Below are 17,756 nucleotides of genomic sequence, written 5' to 3'. Positions count from 1 at the left end.
AGGAAAAAAGATCATGGTTTTGGGTTAAAATAAAGTCTGGCGTGGCTGCAGCATGGGGGCACAGTGGGACTCACAAAATACAAGACTATAATATAAATGTTTTTATTCTTAGCAGATCAAAAATAATTGTACAATTGGCAGCCCTGTGAGCATTAGATAACTAACTGCAGCTCACCCAGTGCCTTTCCGCCCCATTCTTCTCCGTGGACGGCTCGCCATTGTGAATATAAATGTGAATGTCAAAGTAAATATCCAAGGTGGATCAACAGGGTAGGCAATGAAGAGCCCTCTGGTTGCTCTGCATCCCCTGTTTGTTTTACCGCTGCCCTTGGTAAGGTACTTGAGTGGCCTCCTGTTCTCAAGGAGCCCTGCGTCGAGCTCTAATCATCTTTTGTCATGCAAACATTTGCTGCCGTCAAACAAAAATGCCCTCTCTCTTTTGTCTCCCCGTTGTATTTAATACAATAAGCCTTAGACACTAGATAATCCAAAAAACAAACCCAGATAGAAGCCTCTTGTGTTTTTTTTCCCCCCAACAGCACTGAACAAAGGTTTTCATCAAAGGAAACATTCTTGGCCGTTTGTTGGAGCCACAAACCCGGTGAGATAAATCTTGAACATGTTCACCCGATGCTATCGTGAATCGGTTTAACACTGGGAAACAGTGTGAGGAGTCTGTTGTCTTGTTAAACTGAAGAAATGACATTCCTGACTCAGCTGACCAGAGAACGTGAATTACAATTCAGGTTTGCTCGGATTTCGAAAACAATGTGGGTCTTTCCACTCGGTTGATTTTGAACAGGATTGACACACATTCTTCCAATGTTTCTACTGCGACACTAACACAGGCCAAACATACGTAGGTCTTTGTTCATTTCAATAGTTGATGAGGAGATGTGAGCTACGGAGCTGACTATAGACATGTGACATAGAACAGGCATGTAAGAGCAAATCCAAAGGATACAAAGATAAAAGGATATGAAAGCTCAGTTTCTGCGTTTCTGCTGCCAAATTACAGTATCCTGTAAAAAAAAAAAAAAAAAAGTAGTCCTGCATTTAAAAAAAAAAAACCTACCCAAAGTCAAACAAAAACCTAACGCATAACGACTCAAATTAAGTGGCAGCTCCATTAATATTTGATGCCAAAATTATAGAGCATGCTGCGCCAGAGAGAGAGACAGAGAACAGAGGGGCTGCGTTTCCTTCAGTGAATACCAATGGGATGCAGGGGGCAGAGTGTATTACAGACCACTCACTGATGTCAGCAGTCAGACTGACCTATCGAAATGCCAAGTCATTCAAGGCCGCTGCCTTACAGAAAACAGAAGTATTTTTGCTTTATATATATATATATATATATATATATATATATATATGCTGTGCACTGGCTGAAGGACTCTCTAGAGTACACAAGCAAATGATTGGATTGAATCAATTAGAAGTGTACCAATTGAAAAGCCTCTACGGGGCGTCTAATGGTCCTAGCACTGAACGATAAATGAAAGAATGATGTAAGTTCTGTGACCTTTGAGTTGGTGATACTGTCTCCCACGGTCCATTAGAAAAGAGCGCTCCGCTCTTTAACAGAGGTGGGGCAGTGAACCGAACGTATGTTTTCCAAGACGACCGGTTCGGTCTTCGCGCTCGATGTCTTTTATCTTGGAAAAAGCAAGAAAATACTGTTTGAACACACTTCCCACGAAGCATAAATCTCAGCTTTTGTGTCGCTTGTCGATGATTGTGTTCATACTTTCTATACTTGAAACAAACTTCGACAAGCAACACGAAAGGTAAGATTTATTAGAAGTGCTTTCAAGTGTTTCCCGCTTGTTCAAGATAAAAGACTTTTCAAGGATGAAGACTAACTGGTTGTTTTGGAAAATGTTCACTGCCCCACCAGGAGAGGTAAAGAGAAGTGGACAGTTCCTCTGGGACCCTTTGGGGCTTCCTCTCACATCACACTTCTAGTTATCGTGCCCCCGAAACCAAGGAAAAGCAACCGCTATCTTAAGCGGCAACACCAACATAGCCAATGCACAATGAAACAAACGCTCAACTAGCTGAAGGCAATGAATTGCAAGAGTATCAATTAAAAACAGTCTATATTTTCCATATGATTAGTACCCAATTATATGGTTCTTTCCAGGAAACTTTCTAGGAAATTATTACCAAAACAAGTGACCTGTGAAACAATTCATCTGCAAGCGCTTTCTACCTTCCACCTCGTTTAGTATTCGTGTCTCTAATAGTGAGGCCACCTTCAACACATGCTTACACAATGATATAGACGTAGACAAACCTTATCGGGCACGCAGTTGCGTTGGGGCACCTGTTCACCTTCTTCAGCCTCTTTGCTGACTGTGCGTCTACTGTCCAGTACCCTGTGAAGTCTGAAGTGGGTGTCGTATTAAAAACACCGGGGACGTGTGAGTGCCGACTGACGACACACGATTCACATCCATCCCACCTTCTGCTCTGTTGGGACTTTTACTTTTCTCGGTGTTGTTTTTGCTTCTACATCTGACGCCTCACCATTACTGCACAGAATATTAACCCGGTAACTTCAAACAGAAACACGTCTGCATCATTAGGTCCAACCTATGACAGAAAGCCCCACAACTGAGAACAGACCATACTTCAGACAACAGCTGACACCATCAATATGATGACATTCAAGTGAAAATGGATCACAAATACAGACACTGAATCTGCACAGTCATCAGACGGGGAGACAGATACATTGACACACACACACACACACACACACACACACACACACACACACACACACACACACACACACACAATTCCAATCACACCAAATGAGAACGGTGTGTTGTGGAGAGGTTCAGTCAATTCTATTCATTCTTACCCTCCGTAGGCTCCAAAAGTGAAACTCCTCTTTCTCTGCGGCATGCTTTGCTAACGGAGAGCAGCGAGTCTGTCAACTCACTGCTGAATGGAGCCAGCACTTGTGTCACTTACGCTGACTGAGCATGTGTGTGTGTGTGTGTGTGTGTGTGTGTGTGTGTGTGTGTGTGTTTTGTCTGCCGTCTGAGTTCCACTCCCGCAGCGTCGGCTGACGTGCCCTGCCTCTTCCTTGCACACACGCCTCCTTCACGAGCAGGGGGGGAGAAGAGGATGAGGGAGGGAGGAAGGAGGGAGGAAGGAGGAAGGGGAGGGAGGGGGGGCGGGAGTGTCGGGTGCTGCTGACCATGCCAGTCTCCACCGGGAACCAGGAGTGTAGTGGCAGCCTTTATAACGTACGGGGCTATGTCCTCTCTCTCATGCATCACGGGGAACACAACGGCAGGTTGCTGTTGTTGTTGTTTTAACCCCGACATGTACCGTAATCCCCATGGCAGAGGCACAAGGTGACACAACTATTGGTTAGCAAAACATAGGAGGAGTACTTGGCATTGTGAGAGATCGCTTAGAACAAGTCTTGCAACACTCCCTCTCTCCGTCACTGGAAAACAGCTGGTTGAACAGGGTGTAGACAAACAGATCATTATTCTTCACTAATGTCCTCATCACAGAGCCTTGCCCCAGCTCCACTCCTGCATACTGTAGGTGATGAGGACCTTTTTGTGAACAAAATGTCTAATCTGTAAACCAATCACTGCTGGTATGCACACAGGAGAAGTGGAGCGAATGGAGGGCAGAGTTGTCCTGCATTAGTAATAGCCACATTGATTAAACGGAGTAAATGTCTGGACACAGCAGGCTGTTGAATTTGATAAACAACATTAGGGCAGCATGAATTATTGAATAAAGAAGGATTGTAGTCTATCGCATCAGCCAGCTTATCTGATAGACGTTTCACTCCCGAAGCGTTCGCTGTACGTCGGATGAAACGGACTCAAGTGTCGGGCAGGAGTCAGCTCTGTCTGATGGGAAGAGTAACGTTTTTTTTTTAAGGCGAAAACAGTTAATTTGACCCTAAATCATGAATGAATAAAACCTCACCGATCCAGGACCTTAATCTCCCCAAGGATCAATGATGTCTTCATCACATTAACAGCGCTGGAAGTGACCGAGCACTTAATTAATCAATGCAGCCACCAAACAAGCACAATCACGCTGATAGAGAATTACATCACCCCCCACCCCCCCCACACAATTACATCATCCCTTTCCTCTGAGACTGCAATTTTTCGAGAAAAAAAATATTTCAACACAGCGTCATAGTGCTTGGCTGACTTTGTCGGTCATGGACCTCGCTTTGTCTCTTGGCCATGTGGATCTAATCAGACAGATCTTTGGCTGAGAGAGGCTTCATTCATCGCAGCGATTATCGATTTGACATTCTTGACGATTCATGCAAGTGGGTCTGTCAGTCGGTCCACCATATTTGAAAAAAATGTGGTCATTATTGTGTGGATTGCCACGAAGTACAGTACGGACATGCATGGTTTCCAGAGGATGAAGCCAACCGAATTTGTCAATCCCCGACTTTTCCTCTAATGACACCATGAGGTTGACATTTGTAGTTCTGAAATGTCTCAACAACGATTGCGCAGACGTTCATGCTCCCCTTCAGAATGAGTTGTGATGACGCCAACCCAGTAAACAGAGATGGACACACACAGTAGTAAACATCAACACTGTGAGCTTGTTAGCAAATCGCTAGAAACGCTGCTGTTCCAAGGAAAGGAGAAGGGGACTGATTTTCAAAACTACATTTGAAGTTGCCACTTAAGAGTTGTTAGTGACTGTTTGTTTTTTTTGTTCTTATCCAACACTATCAGCTCCGTTACTCTTGATCAGCTGAAACAATCAAAGAACAATTGCTTGATTCCAACAAACAACCAGCTGTTCTTTTCCACCCTTCCAGCTTTAAGCACCGCTCTATTGATTCGGCGCTTCACTCTTGGTGCTACCTTCAGACTTCAGAGTCCGGTCTGCTTTCCTGACAATTCAATTAACTAAAGCAGCTGTGGCGTGCGAGGCATCCGAATGGGTGCAGCCGAGACTGGCCGAGGCTTTTTAATCACATCACGTCAGGAACAAAAGCCCGGTCCTCCGAGCGCCCGGCTCCGGCTCCTTCTTTTGTCTTAAAGGAAGTGGACGAGCAGGAAGACCCCCAAGAGGACAAAAGAAGTGGAGATCCCTCCCCGATATCCACGTCGTCAAGACTTACAGAAACTACTGATAGTGCAACACCGACCCAGACAGAAACAAAACAATACAGTTATGCCAGAAATCAACACTGATACATGCTATCATTTCTACAGGTGTAAACACATCTTTGAGTCTTGTGAATGGGAAGCTAATGTCCCATGGAATCATTTATTTCCAGGGTGGAAAGGGCAGCAGTGGAGGCAGAGTTGGCGTGTGATGCTCAAGGAGCGAGGAGTGGACAGAGCAGAGGCAAAGTCCATTCATTCGCCCTCAGCTCGGGTTTCACGGGGCAGGAAATTTGCTCCTGCGGAATAAATGAGCGGCGTGCCTGTCTAAGGAGAAGCAGACGTTGATTAAACGGGCAACTTGTGCAAAGGCCTTTGTTAAGGATGTGCATCGTAATTTATCATTCAGCGCTTCTTAAAAAGAAATCTCATTTTCTGTGTGTCGGAGGGTCAATGTGTTCGAGGCCGAAACAAACGTAAATCAAATACAGTATAGCTGGCTGTATTCCAATAGAAGGCAATAAAACATTTCAGCTCTGTTTATTCTCATTCATTTTAGATTATTTCTCTGTAAGGTAAGAGGGGTTTATTATAATTTGGCCTTTGGTTTCAAAGTGGGGCAAATAATATTAATGACGTTTTATTTATAAAGCACTTATACAACAGTCAGAGAATCTTTGTTTTTGTAACCTGTTGTCTGGAACAGAAGAGCTAAAAATGGAGGAATTGAGAGCCAGCTGAGGACAGGGTGTTATCGAGCCCCAAATCATAATCAATATCACTTGAAAGGCCCTCAAAATGTGTTTTCTAAAGAGCGGTGGTGTCCTACACAAACACAATTTCCTGTGTTGTGTCTCAGAGCAGAAGAGCTTTGCCAAAAAAAAAAAAATCGAGAAAAATCGCATCCATGTTTTCAGGGTGGTGGATCGCAGCGGTTCTGTTGTTCATAGCTCATGCTAACACTTATTAAGCAGTGAGATATAATTCACTCATGCTCTCACATGATTCCTTGGCACTGCTGGCAGAGCCAAATCTAATTGTATCATTTGGTATAAATGGTCATTTCCTTGACAAAAATGCGTCTGACTGAATGTATTTCTTTGTATGTTCCTCCAGACTCAAACCACTATAAAAAAAACAACAACAAACACAATTTATTTTTTTTTACCTTGTAGAGGTTAATGTAGTTATCAATATTCAGGGTGAGGGGACCGGTCTATGCTGTAGTTTTTGTTTGGAGAGGACCTCTACTCTAAAAAGGGTCGAAGCCGAGCTCGTGAACAGCCCCTTAAAGAACCAATGAATCATTCCACAATATTTAAACTGCATCGTCATGAAACACGCTGACTGTGGCCAGTGTATATAATCTAAATATTTTCCAGATACTTGGCTGAACAAGGACTACACACACACCGTGGGTATTTGGAGAGGGTGAGTTTTGCGGAAGAAGGGGTGCCACGCAAATATTTGAAGGGAGCGAATATTCAAAGGGCAATTGTGCTTTGAGGCACGTGGAAACAAGCTGAGCCTTATCTCTGCGAGCGTTTCATTTTCGTCGCACTTTAAAAAAATGTCAGTAGGCTGCAGCCGCGGCAGATGTAATTATTTAAAGCTGAAGCTACGTGTTCGTTTTGGACGATTTCAAACGAAGTCATATTGAACAAGAGAAGAAGGTCTCTTACTTCACTCGCCTTAGCTTTATTGCCACTTCCAGGGAACTGAAAGGATATTTGACATTATATTTGCTTTGTGATTCAGCCCTCATTGTAGAATGTACAGTTTCTCATCTGCTGTGGGATTTGTAGGCTCCTCTAGCAGAAAATAACACAGTTGAAAAGAAGTTACAGTGCGGGTTGTCGACCGTGTGACTGTGGAGCAGTGGAGCGAGCCTGTTGAGCCATCCTCCTCCCGGTGAGGTCACGAGCCCCTCGGGCCCCTGGGAGCCGCCACGAACAGCCTCACGCACGCTCACTCTGTGGCCGTCCACAGCTTCTCATTAGAGGGACAGGATATCGTACGAAGAAGAAGAGGTGTTGCTGCACCGTCCTCCAATCGGACGAGCCCTATCCCGCTATACGGTGCTCTCTGTTGAAGTTTGAATGCAATTAAGTTCCCTATATTGTTCCCATTCTTCTCGTTTCTCTGGTGAGAGGCACGCTATAATGAGTATGTGACAAGAGAGCGATTACGCATGTTTTTGTTTTCAGCAATTTGCCTCATTTTTGAATTACAATTAGCATACATTTTTTTACCAATAACCTAACAATGGGGGGGGGGGGGGGGGGGCTTCATATCAGCCTCGAAATCAATGACTCGCAGCAGTTCTTCTTTTTCAGTCGATGAGGATCCGATACAGGAATAAGGGTAACAGCTACATGGACATGTTGCCCATTGATCTTCGCTGCAGTAAAATATCAGTTTCGGTTCTAATAGATCCTCAGTGCCACGCTATCCCTCCGCCGTGTCTCAGGCAGCTCCGTGATGGATGTGTCCTCCAGGAGGACTTCGCCTCCCTGCCGGGTGATCAATAGATGACTCCACAGCAGAGACAGACTCAGCTGCCCAAAAGCCCCCCCCCCCCCAAAAAAAGCTCATTTAAATCCCTTTGCTGTCAACTGGTGGAAATAGTACATCTGATGGCTTTTATCTCCACTGAGCACCACTACAGTATAAATGACCTGTTGGTGAATTCACGGGTTAAGAAAGCAGGATGTGTTTTTATGCTCTGACTGTCTTTAAAGTGTTGAAGAGAGCAAGTCTACATGCGTGTGACTCTATCGCAGAATTGGAAGCGATGCTGAAGAAAAATGCAGGGTAACGGCGCCCTCTCCTGGACACTGTGGTGTAAATCATATTTTTTATGATATCATATATTATACTGGTCAGGTACAAAATTTACTCAGACAAATCTGTCCTCTAGTTTTGTAATTTTCTGAACAATTGAAGCACACAAGAAAAGTAAGGACAGCTGAACTTTTTTTTTTATTTGAAAACAAATTATAAATTACTCTTTACAATAAGGTTCTGATGCAAATATAATTTTTTGCATAATATCTTGTTCACCGTGCAACAACATTTTTTTATTTTCCGTATTTAGCAGTTGTAGTTTCCTGGCCTGCAGATGTAGTATTGTAATGTTTATATTGATATATTGATTGATTGTGTTCTGAATTCCATTTTCAAAGCAAAACATGCTCATATTTCTACTGCTGGAAGACAAAGTGCATCACTGTCCTGGAACATGCTTATTTAAATTATTGAACATACATTTTGTGCTCCTCCCATGCATGATCTCATCGCTTTCTCTATGTCGGCCCCATTTGGAGGGTTACTCAGAGACCGGGAGAAGATTGATGGTAATCTTTAAAAAGACACTCAACGTAATTGCACTTAAAAGCCTTCGTGAGAAAATCCTGAAAAGTCTTGTTAGGTAACTTAATGCATCAGACAGGCGAAACCTCGACACCGTGCTCATGTCTGATGTCAACTTTGACGTCCATTTTTTTGTTGTTGTCTTCAGCTAGATATAGACCTAATGGAGTGAATGCTGTGGGTCAGAGCGTCTGCATGGGAACAGCAGGTCTCTCTGAAAATAGAGGAAAAGTTCTGCATCAGATTGTGTGTGTGTGTGTGTGTGTGTGTGTGTGTGTGTGTGTGTGTGTGTGTGTGTGGTCCCCTCCACTCCCCTGTATCTACTCTCTATCTTTCTGTCATACAGCTCAGTGGTGCAGAGAACAAGCCATATAGGAAATCGTTAAAGACAGGAATAGCAAGTAGCTTTTGTTATTTAATGTCGACTTCATGCTTAATCGACAATAACCTTTTCATCATCACGCGGAACCATTTGTTTCCGCATGATGAAGTTGTATTCATTCGATACCACCGCACTAAGTGCTGCATGTGATTATGGGAATCCACTTTGGTTTGAAACCCTAAATTATGATCTATGTTAAAAAAAAAAAAAGATATGGTGGCATTTTTTTTTTTTTAATATATATATTTTCTTTGAAACAAGGGAGCAAAGACGGAGGGACTAAAGTGAGCCACCAAGGAGGACAAATCGATGGTCGGGAATCACGTCAGCTGTGCTCATGCAAACTCTAGCCTGCAGCAGAGTGTGTCTATACGTCTACAGCTGTACTCAGCTACACGGCCTGCATTTTAAAAAACGTGGCCATTAACTATTACGGTGCATCAATTAATCTCATCCAAACGCTTCCCGAGCTTGTAACTTACACACCACCATAAAATAGAGTCACACTGGTGTTATACTGTGTCTAATTAAAACCTAATTACCGTGTGGTTGGACTAGGTCTATCTGTGGCACACTGAAAATAACATTTCCCAGTCATCAAGCAAGATGAAATCGAAGGGAAAGACTTTCCACACAAGATTAACGTGAAAGTAAACAAAAGCCACCTGCTCCAAGATATATGACCAGACACTTTTCTGGATGTTAATAAGGCTTGACATCAAAGTGTGTGTGTGTGTGTGTGTGTGTGTGTGTGTGTGTGTGTGTGTGTGTGTGTGTGTGTGTGTGTGTGTGTGTGTGTGTGGATGTGAGGTATAGCACCGAGTGAAACCAATTCAAATACAACTCAGCGATTAAGCAGATGCACTCCGGTAGGTATTGAAACGCCTGAATGGGCGACAGTACAAAGGCAACTTGTGATGAACACCGAGAATAAATGCAGAAGGCCTCGCATATACAGCGGCAGGAGAGTGGGCGACTCATTCAAAGGCCCATCAAAGAGACGGTACACTTTCGATCCTAATAAGCTGTTTGCAGTGGTCCTCTGAGCAGAGGATGCACGCGAATACGGTTTGCAGATGAATAATTGAACAGGGCGGAAAGTGACGCATCCTATCCGGAGTATCAACGCGAGGCTTTAAATATTGTTTGTTTGGCTGCGCCTGGGACAGCACTATCATTAAGATGACACCTAAGAACATCCAACACAGTGAGTAGTAATATAGGAGAGAAGGAGATGACATTATTGTTCAAAAAAAAAAAACAATGAGCGGAATCTAAATTGCTACTAAAATATCAGTGCTGTCCAATCGTTCTCTCTCCTTTTTAATAATAGTCACTTTTTTTTTCTCCAGCTTCACAACGCCTTTTGTTCAATGCGGCTTCTCATCACCGGCCCCCTGACTACGTTAATTACAGCACAGGCTCGTATTCCAGACATCCAGCGCTGTTATTTACAACAAAAAAAAAAAAGGGTTCAATAACATAATAGAAATCAAACTGTAGCATGAGAGGGCTACTAAAGGGTTCATCTTCACAGACCCTGCATGGTTGATGCAAAAAAGGGAAATCCTGCACGCATGATGATGATGATGAAAGAGTGTGTCTCAGGAGCCGCCTGATGGCCTCACATAAACCAGCGTATGAATAATCCATGTGAAATCTGGACACGCTTCCCCCGGTTTCTTTAACGTATACAAAGGAGGAGAAACCGCACGGTTCTTCACACCTTTAATTGGCTGTTGAGGTGAATAGAAATCAGCTAAAAAGGTCCGAGTCATAGGAATAAAAGAAATGGATGAAACAGATGGGGCAACAGAGGATATCCGTCATATAGTTCTCCTGGATATGAGCACACTGCCGAGAGGCCAGGTAGATGAAAGCAAATGAGAAGCCTGATCAATTCAACTTTAAGGGCACTGAGTGAAGTTACATTATAAAGACAACTGGTCTTGTCTGTTAGTTTTGGTTCCCGGCTTTGTAGCAGCATTTCAGCTCAATAAATACAAGCTGAATAACAGCAGCAGTAACGGTGATGAAAGAGTGCAGAACATGTATTAGAATGCTGTAGAACTGAAGCTCAGGTCAGCTAAGATTGGGTTTTTTAAAACAGGTTTAAGGGAAACTCTTAGTGTTACACATCAAAGTCTGTTTACAGGTCTTGTGAGTACTACAAGTGATCTCGGTTGAGTTGGCGTCGGTTTGGGGATGAATGCTAGAAATCTCTGAAATGAAAAATAATCATCCGTAGGTGTGGAGTGAGAAAGGAGTGAGCTTACCAGACCTCTGTAGTACTCTCCTCATCTCTGGGCTGCTATAGCCACTAGCACAACACACCTGAATCCCCAACAGACTGTCAGTGGACGAGTTGCATTGTGGGTAATGTAGGCACCAGGTTTTGCATGGGAAAATAGACGGTATCTCTGGTTCTGCTGAATCAGTTTGGATACTTTTTTTTGTTAAACTGTCCATCGTGAATCTGACAATGGGAGTGTAATGCTAAATGTTTTCCTAAATATGATTTTTTAGAATTTTTTAGAATTTTTTTTTTACTAATTGCCATTCAAACACTTTATTACCATCATAGTAGTAATAAACCATTTTGTTTTATAGTATGTTTTTGCACGTGTTTTCCTGTACAATGGATGCAAAGTTTGGCATATGATGCATATATATATATATATATATAAACTATAATGTGACTAAATGTGATTTGATTGAATTACAGTTATCGTTGTTGTAATGAGATATCACAAAATGTTTAAACCTTCCAATGTAATATTCATAAATCTCATAACTAAGCCCCCTTGTGAGAACTGCATAACCACTACTATGTAAATCACTTACCTCATCACAAAATAGCTACACAAAGACTTTGGGCTCATGGTGATTAATTTACTGCAGGGCACAACGTTAATAAATAGCTTATTTCTCTCTTTTTGTCTTTTCAAGGCAACGTTTTGATCTACAAGATCTTCCTCAGGCAAGGCGAGTCCCTCTTCTAATGGGGATTTTAACCCAATTCATTACAAACTAATTGCGTATCATGTATGATCTGATTAATGATTACACAACAGTGAATTCAAACTGCCCCACTCCGGGACATTGGCAGGGGCCAATTAGTGTGTGCCTTGAGGCCTCCCTGCACTGCTCATCCTCCCAGACTCTGTGCGTTGGAGCCTCAACCGAGATCTCCAATCCACCAAGCCGAGCCCATCTGCTTTTCCTTCGTCGCTCAACACAAACCTCATGAATTAACAAAGACGCCGTCGTCGTATCACGATTCCGTAGCTGAGCGAGATCGATACTAAAACAACCAATGCAAGTCTGTGTTTTCCAAGCCGAGCTTTTTTTTGTTTTAGTCTCAAGTAGGATGAAGGAATATCGTCTGCAACAACAGGGAGTGTTCTCGCACTGAGCAAAGGTCCCATTACATTTAATAATAGAAGAGGCTGCTGTGTGGAGGGACTGGCTGCCAGAGCACACAGACCTCTGAGTGCGCATAGCGACAGACACAGAGGCACTCAGCTGGAAGCACGAAGATATGGAGGAAGGGAGGGTTGAACATGGGAGATTTAGAGGTGAGGAAACGAAGGAGCGAGGGTGGAAAAGGGGGGGCGGGGGGGGGGGACGGAAGGAGAGAAAGATAAAAAGGAAAAGGATGAGGAAATGGAACTGCAGAAGGATGGAATGCTGTAGAAGGAGAAATCCACAATGGAGGCACTGAAGCATGAAGGGTTGCAAAGACTCAAGGAGGGACTGGTATTCGAAAACTCAAATCTGTGTCATCACTTTCCACTGTACAAGTTTCTCTATCAGTCGAAACATACAATGCACTCGTTAAATATATTCCTACTCACTTGCTTTTCAGTAAATTGAGGCTTTAGGCTTCCTTGCCAAACACATTAACACATTTAAAGAGGTCAGCACATTATGAAAAAAAAGAAGAGAAGAGCTATAAACCTGGCAGCCTCTGCTGCTCAGATGCAGAGGCTTACTCACTGAAGGCAGGCAGCCATGAAATAGACCGAAACACCAGTCAGCCTTGCAAATGCACAGATGCACCGCTAAAATAAAAATAAGGCAATGCAGGAAAAACACCTCTCATTCGTCTTTATGGCGTGTTTAAATTCAAAACTGTGTTAAATGATCACAAGCCACCAGAATCAATATGGCCTGGTACCAATACAGGCACTGTGCCATAGCACTTAACACAGGATGCTGGTATATCAGAGAAATTCATCTAATAATAAAATCAAAAAAACATCAAATAAAAGGAGAACATGTATTCTCAAATCTAACAAGTGAGAAAGTTAAATAAAGACTTAGGATAACACAATGGACATGCAGTTGTGATATATGGTGTTTTTTTTTTAAAAAAGCAGTCGATCCTAAATAGAAGACAAAGCTGCAGGAACTGAAGGACACAGCAACCGTGTGAAAAAGTGACATTTGGAATAAAATGTCACTGGAGAAAATGTCATTATGCAAAATGTTGCAAAACGTTTTGGCATAGCAATTTAGAATGTATATAGACTAGAATAGTCAATATTGAACACTTTGGGGCTCCATATTTTTGAAAATTGTATAATTTTTTCAATGAAATAAGTGCAGTTCAATATATTTTATTTTATAATAAAATCTGAGCACGTTTGCTTTCAGGGTCAGGCTCGTTATCCGGAAACGTTGCTCGCACTGAAAAGCTTTTCTACCAAAATTACTCCTCGCGAAATATTTGAGAAAATGTAACTGGACTAAATGTCCTAAAACAAATCCAAACTTCACAACCGGCATGCAACAGAGATGTCAGCGAATGATCAGCCTCAGTGTGTAGTTGTGCAAAAAAAAAAAAAAAAAATGCATGAAAACCGAATGCAACAACGATTTCTGCCACATAAGAGTCAACACGAACGTCCGTGTAGCGACGCTGCGCGACACGGACAAGAATTCCTGCACGGGACAGCAGCTCCAAAACCCGACCCGAGACCGCTTCACGCGCTCCTCCAGCTTTTTGAATTCAGCTGCAACTATTACGCGCGCGCACACCACACCACACCACTTAATAACAACAGCACCATAGGAGCGCGTGGTCACAGTCCCGTGTTATAGCATGCATAGAGAGAGTACAGTACCTCTGCTGTTGTCTTCGGGCAGGCGGCTGGAAGTGAATGAGTGATGCAGTGAGTACAGTGGTGATGAATGGAGGCTGCGCTGCCCGGCAACCAAACAACCAATCAAATAAATGGAAGACAGAGATGTGACCACGTGCACAATTCATGAGATGTATTTAATTAATTAAAAGTTAGTCTCGATTCTAGGCTGTACTTATGTTCATAATAATCTCACGGTAACTTTCCTTATCATTACAAGCCGTTGTAATGTTAATAAGAGACCAACACATCAGATTTTATTTGTTTATTTGTTGTATTTGTGCGACGGTAGCTCCATATTGCATATCATTTACATATCACTTTAATTCAGGCAGTAACCAGCGTTTCTGGCAGCATCGAATCGGACAGCGGGTACATCTGCAGCGCCCCCTAGTGAAGTCGTTGGAGACGTGGATCACCTTGTGCGGTAACGCTTTGCCCCGTGAGGAGGGGAGCAGTGCAGCACCTCCTCGACTAAAAAGACACCGTGCTATAGAAAAAGACACCTTAAGAAAGAGATGTCCGCCAGGACAGTCAATGAGCGGGGAGCCCGGATCTCATCGTATGTGAGACATCTCCTCCAGGTGCGGGGTCTTCATGCAGCCTGTGCAGAGCTGGTCCATCCACAGAGGAGACTCGTGCTGCAGAGGGGTGCGGCGGGGGTAGAAAGTGTACGCGAGGTCATAGTTCAGAAGGCAGCTGAGGGAGGCCATGTAGACGTCCGAGAAACGGGAGAGCCGTCTGGAGAAGTACGTGGGGTTGTGACACGTCCTGAAGATGCTGCCGAACTGAGGGTTGAACACGTTCTTTGTCATCACCCTGCGACGTGAAAAAGGTTAGGAGTTAATATGATCTTAAGCACAATGTAGTAATTCATACATGTAGTGGTGGGAGTGGAGTATTAGGATACTTTTCCTGAGTAAAAAGGTAGCAATACAATAAAGTAAAAAAAATACCCAATATGTCTCGCACTCAAAATTAATTAAGTAGAAGTAATTTTCAAAAATAAAAGCAGGCTATTGATTACACAGGCAGAATGCCCTCCATATATCATCATGTATTATATATATATGTCTTATTAATTTACTTGCCTGGGACAGTAATAATAAAGACAGATATAGATTACCTTTACTAATATGTAATATGTCAGCATTTTGAAGATGCTTGAGGTGGAGCAACCACTTTACAGTTGGTACATTGATTTTACTGTATAATGGCATCATATTTTCTGTTCTCTTAAGTAGGTTCCATTAAAAATCTTAATCTGCAAAGTAACTTTAGCCGTCACGTTAATGTAGTGGAAATATAACCAATAAACTGAACTCAATCAAGTTGAGAGCAACCGCTCAGTCCAGCACCCACCTGAGTTCTTCTCTCTCTTTCTGCCATTCTTCAAAAACCAGTTTAGACTCCGGGTCCCGATGCGACTAAGAAAATCAAGAAAGCAACGCTATGAGCGAATGGTCCGGTTATTAATCTGAGGCTTAAGAAACGTGAGTAACTGCCAGCTACGTAAACATCCGCCTCGTCGTTCAGTGCTGCCGTTTAGGCGCGCCGCCTGCATGAGAACTATGTCAAAAGCTTCCTTATGTGCGTCTCACCTGCAGGCGCTCCATCAGGCCGGTTAAGGCCTGCAGCCAGGTGAGGCTCACCGCGTACCGGTCGGTGCTCACCACTTTGGTTTCCGGCTCCAGCTCGGGCACGATGGCTGCTGTGCGCCAGCCGTGTCGCAACATCAGGTCCTACAAGTGGAAAGTGCTCCGTGTCAAAATCTTCCATCTTAGGGAGAAGACTAACAATACGACTAAAAATGTGAGGTTCCTGAACGAGTAACTCCCTTTCAAACCGCGCATTTACTCAACTTGTTGTCGTCATTAGACGTCTTTAGTTTCACTGGCTTTTTTTCTCCCCCAGATCTAATTAATGAATTGATTCATATCTTAATGATAAATACATATAAATATATTTGTTCTTATACCTTTTTAAATCCACGCCATTGAGTCTACCTTCACAAACATATCAGACAGTCTGTACTGCCACCTAGTGGTTGAAATGTTCACTTTTCAGCCCCTCCCAAAATGTTACACTGGAAATGTTCAGAATTGTGCAATAGGTGGAGACGGCGGCTATGTGTGTGTATACGTGTTTGACAGGGCCTGGAACATGAATAATGTTTGTTATCCTAAAAAAAAAAAAAGATATATTTCTTGAAAAGAAATCCCACGTGAAAGGAAATTCTGAAGTCATGGGATACACAATGTGCATTAAATACACAGAAAATAATCTCAACAACAGTTAGTCACACAGCGGATCCTTAATGCAGTGATTCATCCGCATGATTTGAAACTCACAGCCAAGTCACTATAAAGATGGTCCCCAAAGTAAAGAACCCTTGAACCTCGCCAGCCCGTCAGTCTGAGAAAGTCAAACAGGTTTCCCTGAAACACAAAAGAAACACACACGCCATTGTCTTCGCTCCATTAAGACACAGAGAACGCGTTCAGTTTAAAACACGTGCAACATTTACAACACTTTAGCCCAAAGTTACACAGACCTGTTTGTAGATCTGTCCTTTGTCCAAACTGTTGATCTTTTCCCACCGAAGGTCTCCGTTACCATCCAAGCGTCTGAAGGGTCTGCAGGAGTAAACACGTTAAAAATGACATTTTTTATTTATTTATTTTTTTTTAAACAAGATGATCATCGTTCCGTTCGCACGCTTTCTCCCGAAACGTTGACTCACTTGATGCAATCGGTGAAGAAGTGAGGTTTGTCTGCCTGGACGATGACCACGTCGAAGAAGTCTCTCCAGTTCTTCCCCACCATGTGAGTCATTCCTCGATCCCTGCGCACAGGAAAAGAAAAAGAAGCATTACAACAGAACAGTTTTACCCTCTTTACTGGGTCAGAGTGGACTCGTGGCTGGCAGATGTTCTACACTCACACAAAGCTGAAGGGACTGTTGGTAATGAGGAAAAGTTTCTTTCCATGACTGACCAACCGATGCAGGACGGCGTCCGTCTCCTCTCCTCTCAGGATGAACTTATCTGCGACGAGAAGGAAGAACGTTCCCGTAATCTTATTTAATGTGCTGGTTTGATACAAACTAAAAAAGGTAATAAGATATCTTACCAAGGTCTTCCATGATCCATTTGTACATGAAGCCTTTCAGGTGAACCATGCCAATTGCTTCCTGGGGATTAAATAAGTGTTACACAAGAGGCGACGGACCTTCACAACAAATTTCATGGGACTTTTCTGAACTAGCATGAGTCGAGAGACAGAGAGAGAGAGAGAGAGAGAGAGAGAGAGAGAGAGAGAGAGAGAGAGAGACAGAGACAGAGAGAGAGAGAGAGAGGAGAGAGAGACAGAGAGAGAGAGAGAGAGGGAGAGAGGAGAGAGAGAGACAGAGACAGAGAGAGAGAGAGAGAAGAGAGAGAGAGAGACCAGGAGAGAGAGAGAGAGAGAGAAGAGAGATAGGAGAGAGAGAGAGAGACAGAGGAGAGAGAGAGAGAGAGAGAGAGACAGAAGAGAGAGAGAGGAGAGAGGACAGAGAGAAGAGAGAGAGAGAGAGGAGAGAGAGAGAGAGAGAGAGACAGAGAGAAGAGAGAGAGAGAGAGAGAGAGAGAGAGAGAGAGAGAGAGAGAGAGAGATAGAGAGGGAGAGAGAGAGAGCGAGAGAGAGAGAGAGAGAGAGAGAGAAGAGAGGGCGCAGAGAGAAGCGGAG

At 43.2% G+C, this 17,756-nt stretch overlaps 2 protein-coding genes across 11 annotated transcripts in view; both read right to left on the bottom strand.

Annotated features, from left to right (window-relative positions):
• The window catches only part of LOC137873419 (rap1 GTPase-activating protein 1-like), a 43,454-nt gene extending 40,420 nt beyond the window's left edge, over positions 1-3,034 (bottom strand). For 5 of the 10 annotated variants that reach the window (XM_068711649.1, XM_068711651.1, XM_068711654.1 and 2 more), the window contains exon 1: positions 2,873-3,033. In XM_068711649.1, coding sequence (XP_068567750.1) covers positions 2,873-2,916 — 44 coding nt within the window. In that variant the 5' untranslated portion in view covers positions 2,917-3,033. Of the gene's footprint in view, positions 1-2,872 lie in introns of all 10 variants that reach the window. The other 5 variants (XM_068711656.1, XM_068711657.1, XM_068711652.1 and 2 more) reach the window with 2 other exon arrangements.
• An 11,246-nt stretch (positions 3,035-14,280) lies between these two features.
• nt5dc2 (5'-nucleotidase domain containing 2) overlaps positions 14,281-17,756 on the bottom strand; it is a 7,888-nt gene continuing 4,412 nt past the window's right edge. The window contains 8 exon segments of the mRNA XM_068711648.1: positions 14,281-14,849; positions 15,393-15,457; positions 15,632-15,772; positions 16,382-16,468; positions 16,585-16,666; positions 16,774-16,875; positions 16,975-17,077; positions 17,163-17,223. Coding sequence (XP_068567749.1) covers positions 14,588-14,849; positions 15,393-15,457; positions 15,632-15,772; positions 16,382-16,468; positions 16,585-16,666; positions 16,774-16,875; positions 16,975-17,077; positions 17,163-17,223 — 903 coding nt within the window. The 3' untranslated portion in view covers positions 14,281-14,587.

Source organism: Cebidichthys violaceus, unplaced genomic scaffold, assembly GCF_023349555.1.
Source record: "Cebidichthys violaceus isolate CVI_PGR_0920_01 unplaced genomic scaffold, fCebVio1.0.p SCAF_165, whole genome shotgun sequence".
Lineage (NCBI taxonomy): Eukaryota > Metazoa > Chordata > Actinopteri > Perciformes > Stichaeidae > Cebidichthys > Cebidichthys violaceus.
Note: the sequence above shows the minus strand (reverse complement) of the source record. Positions and strands in the feature narration are given on the sequence as shown.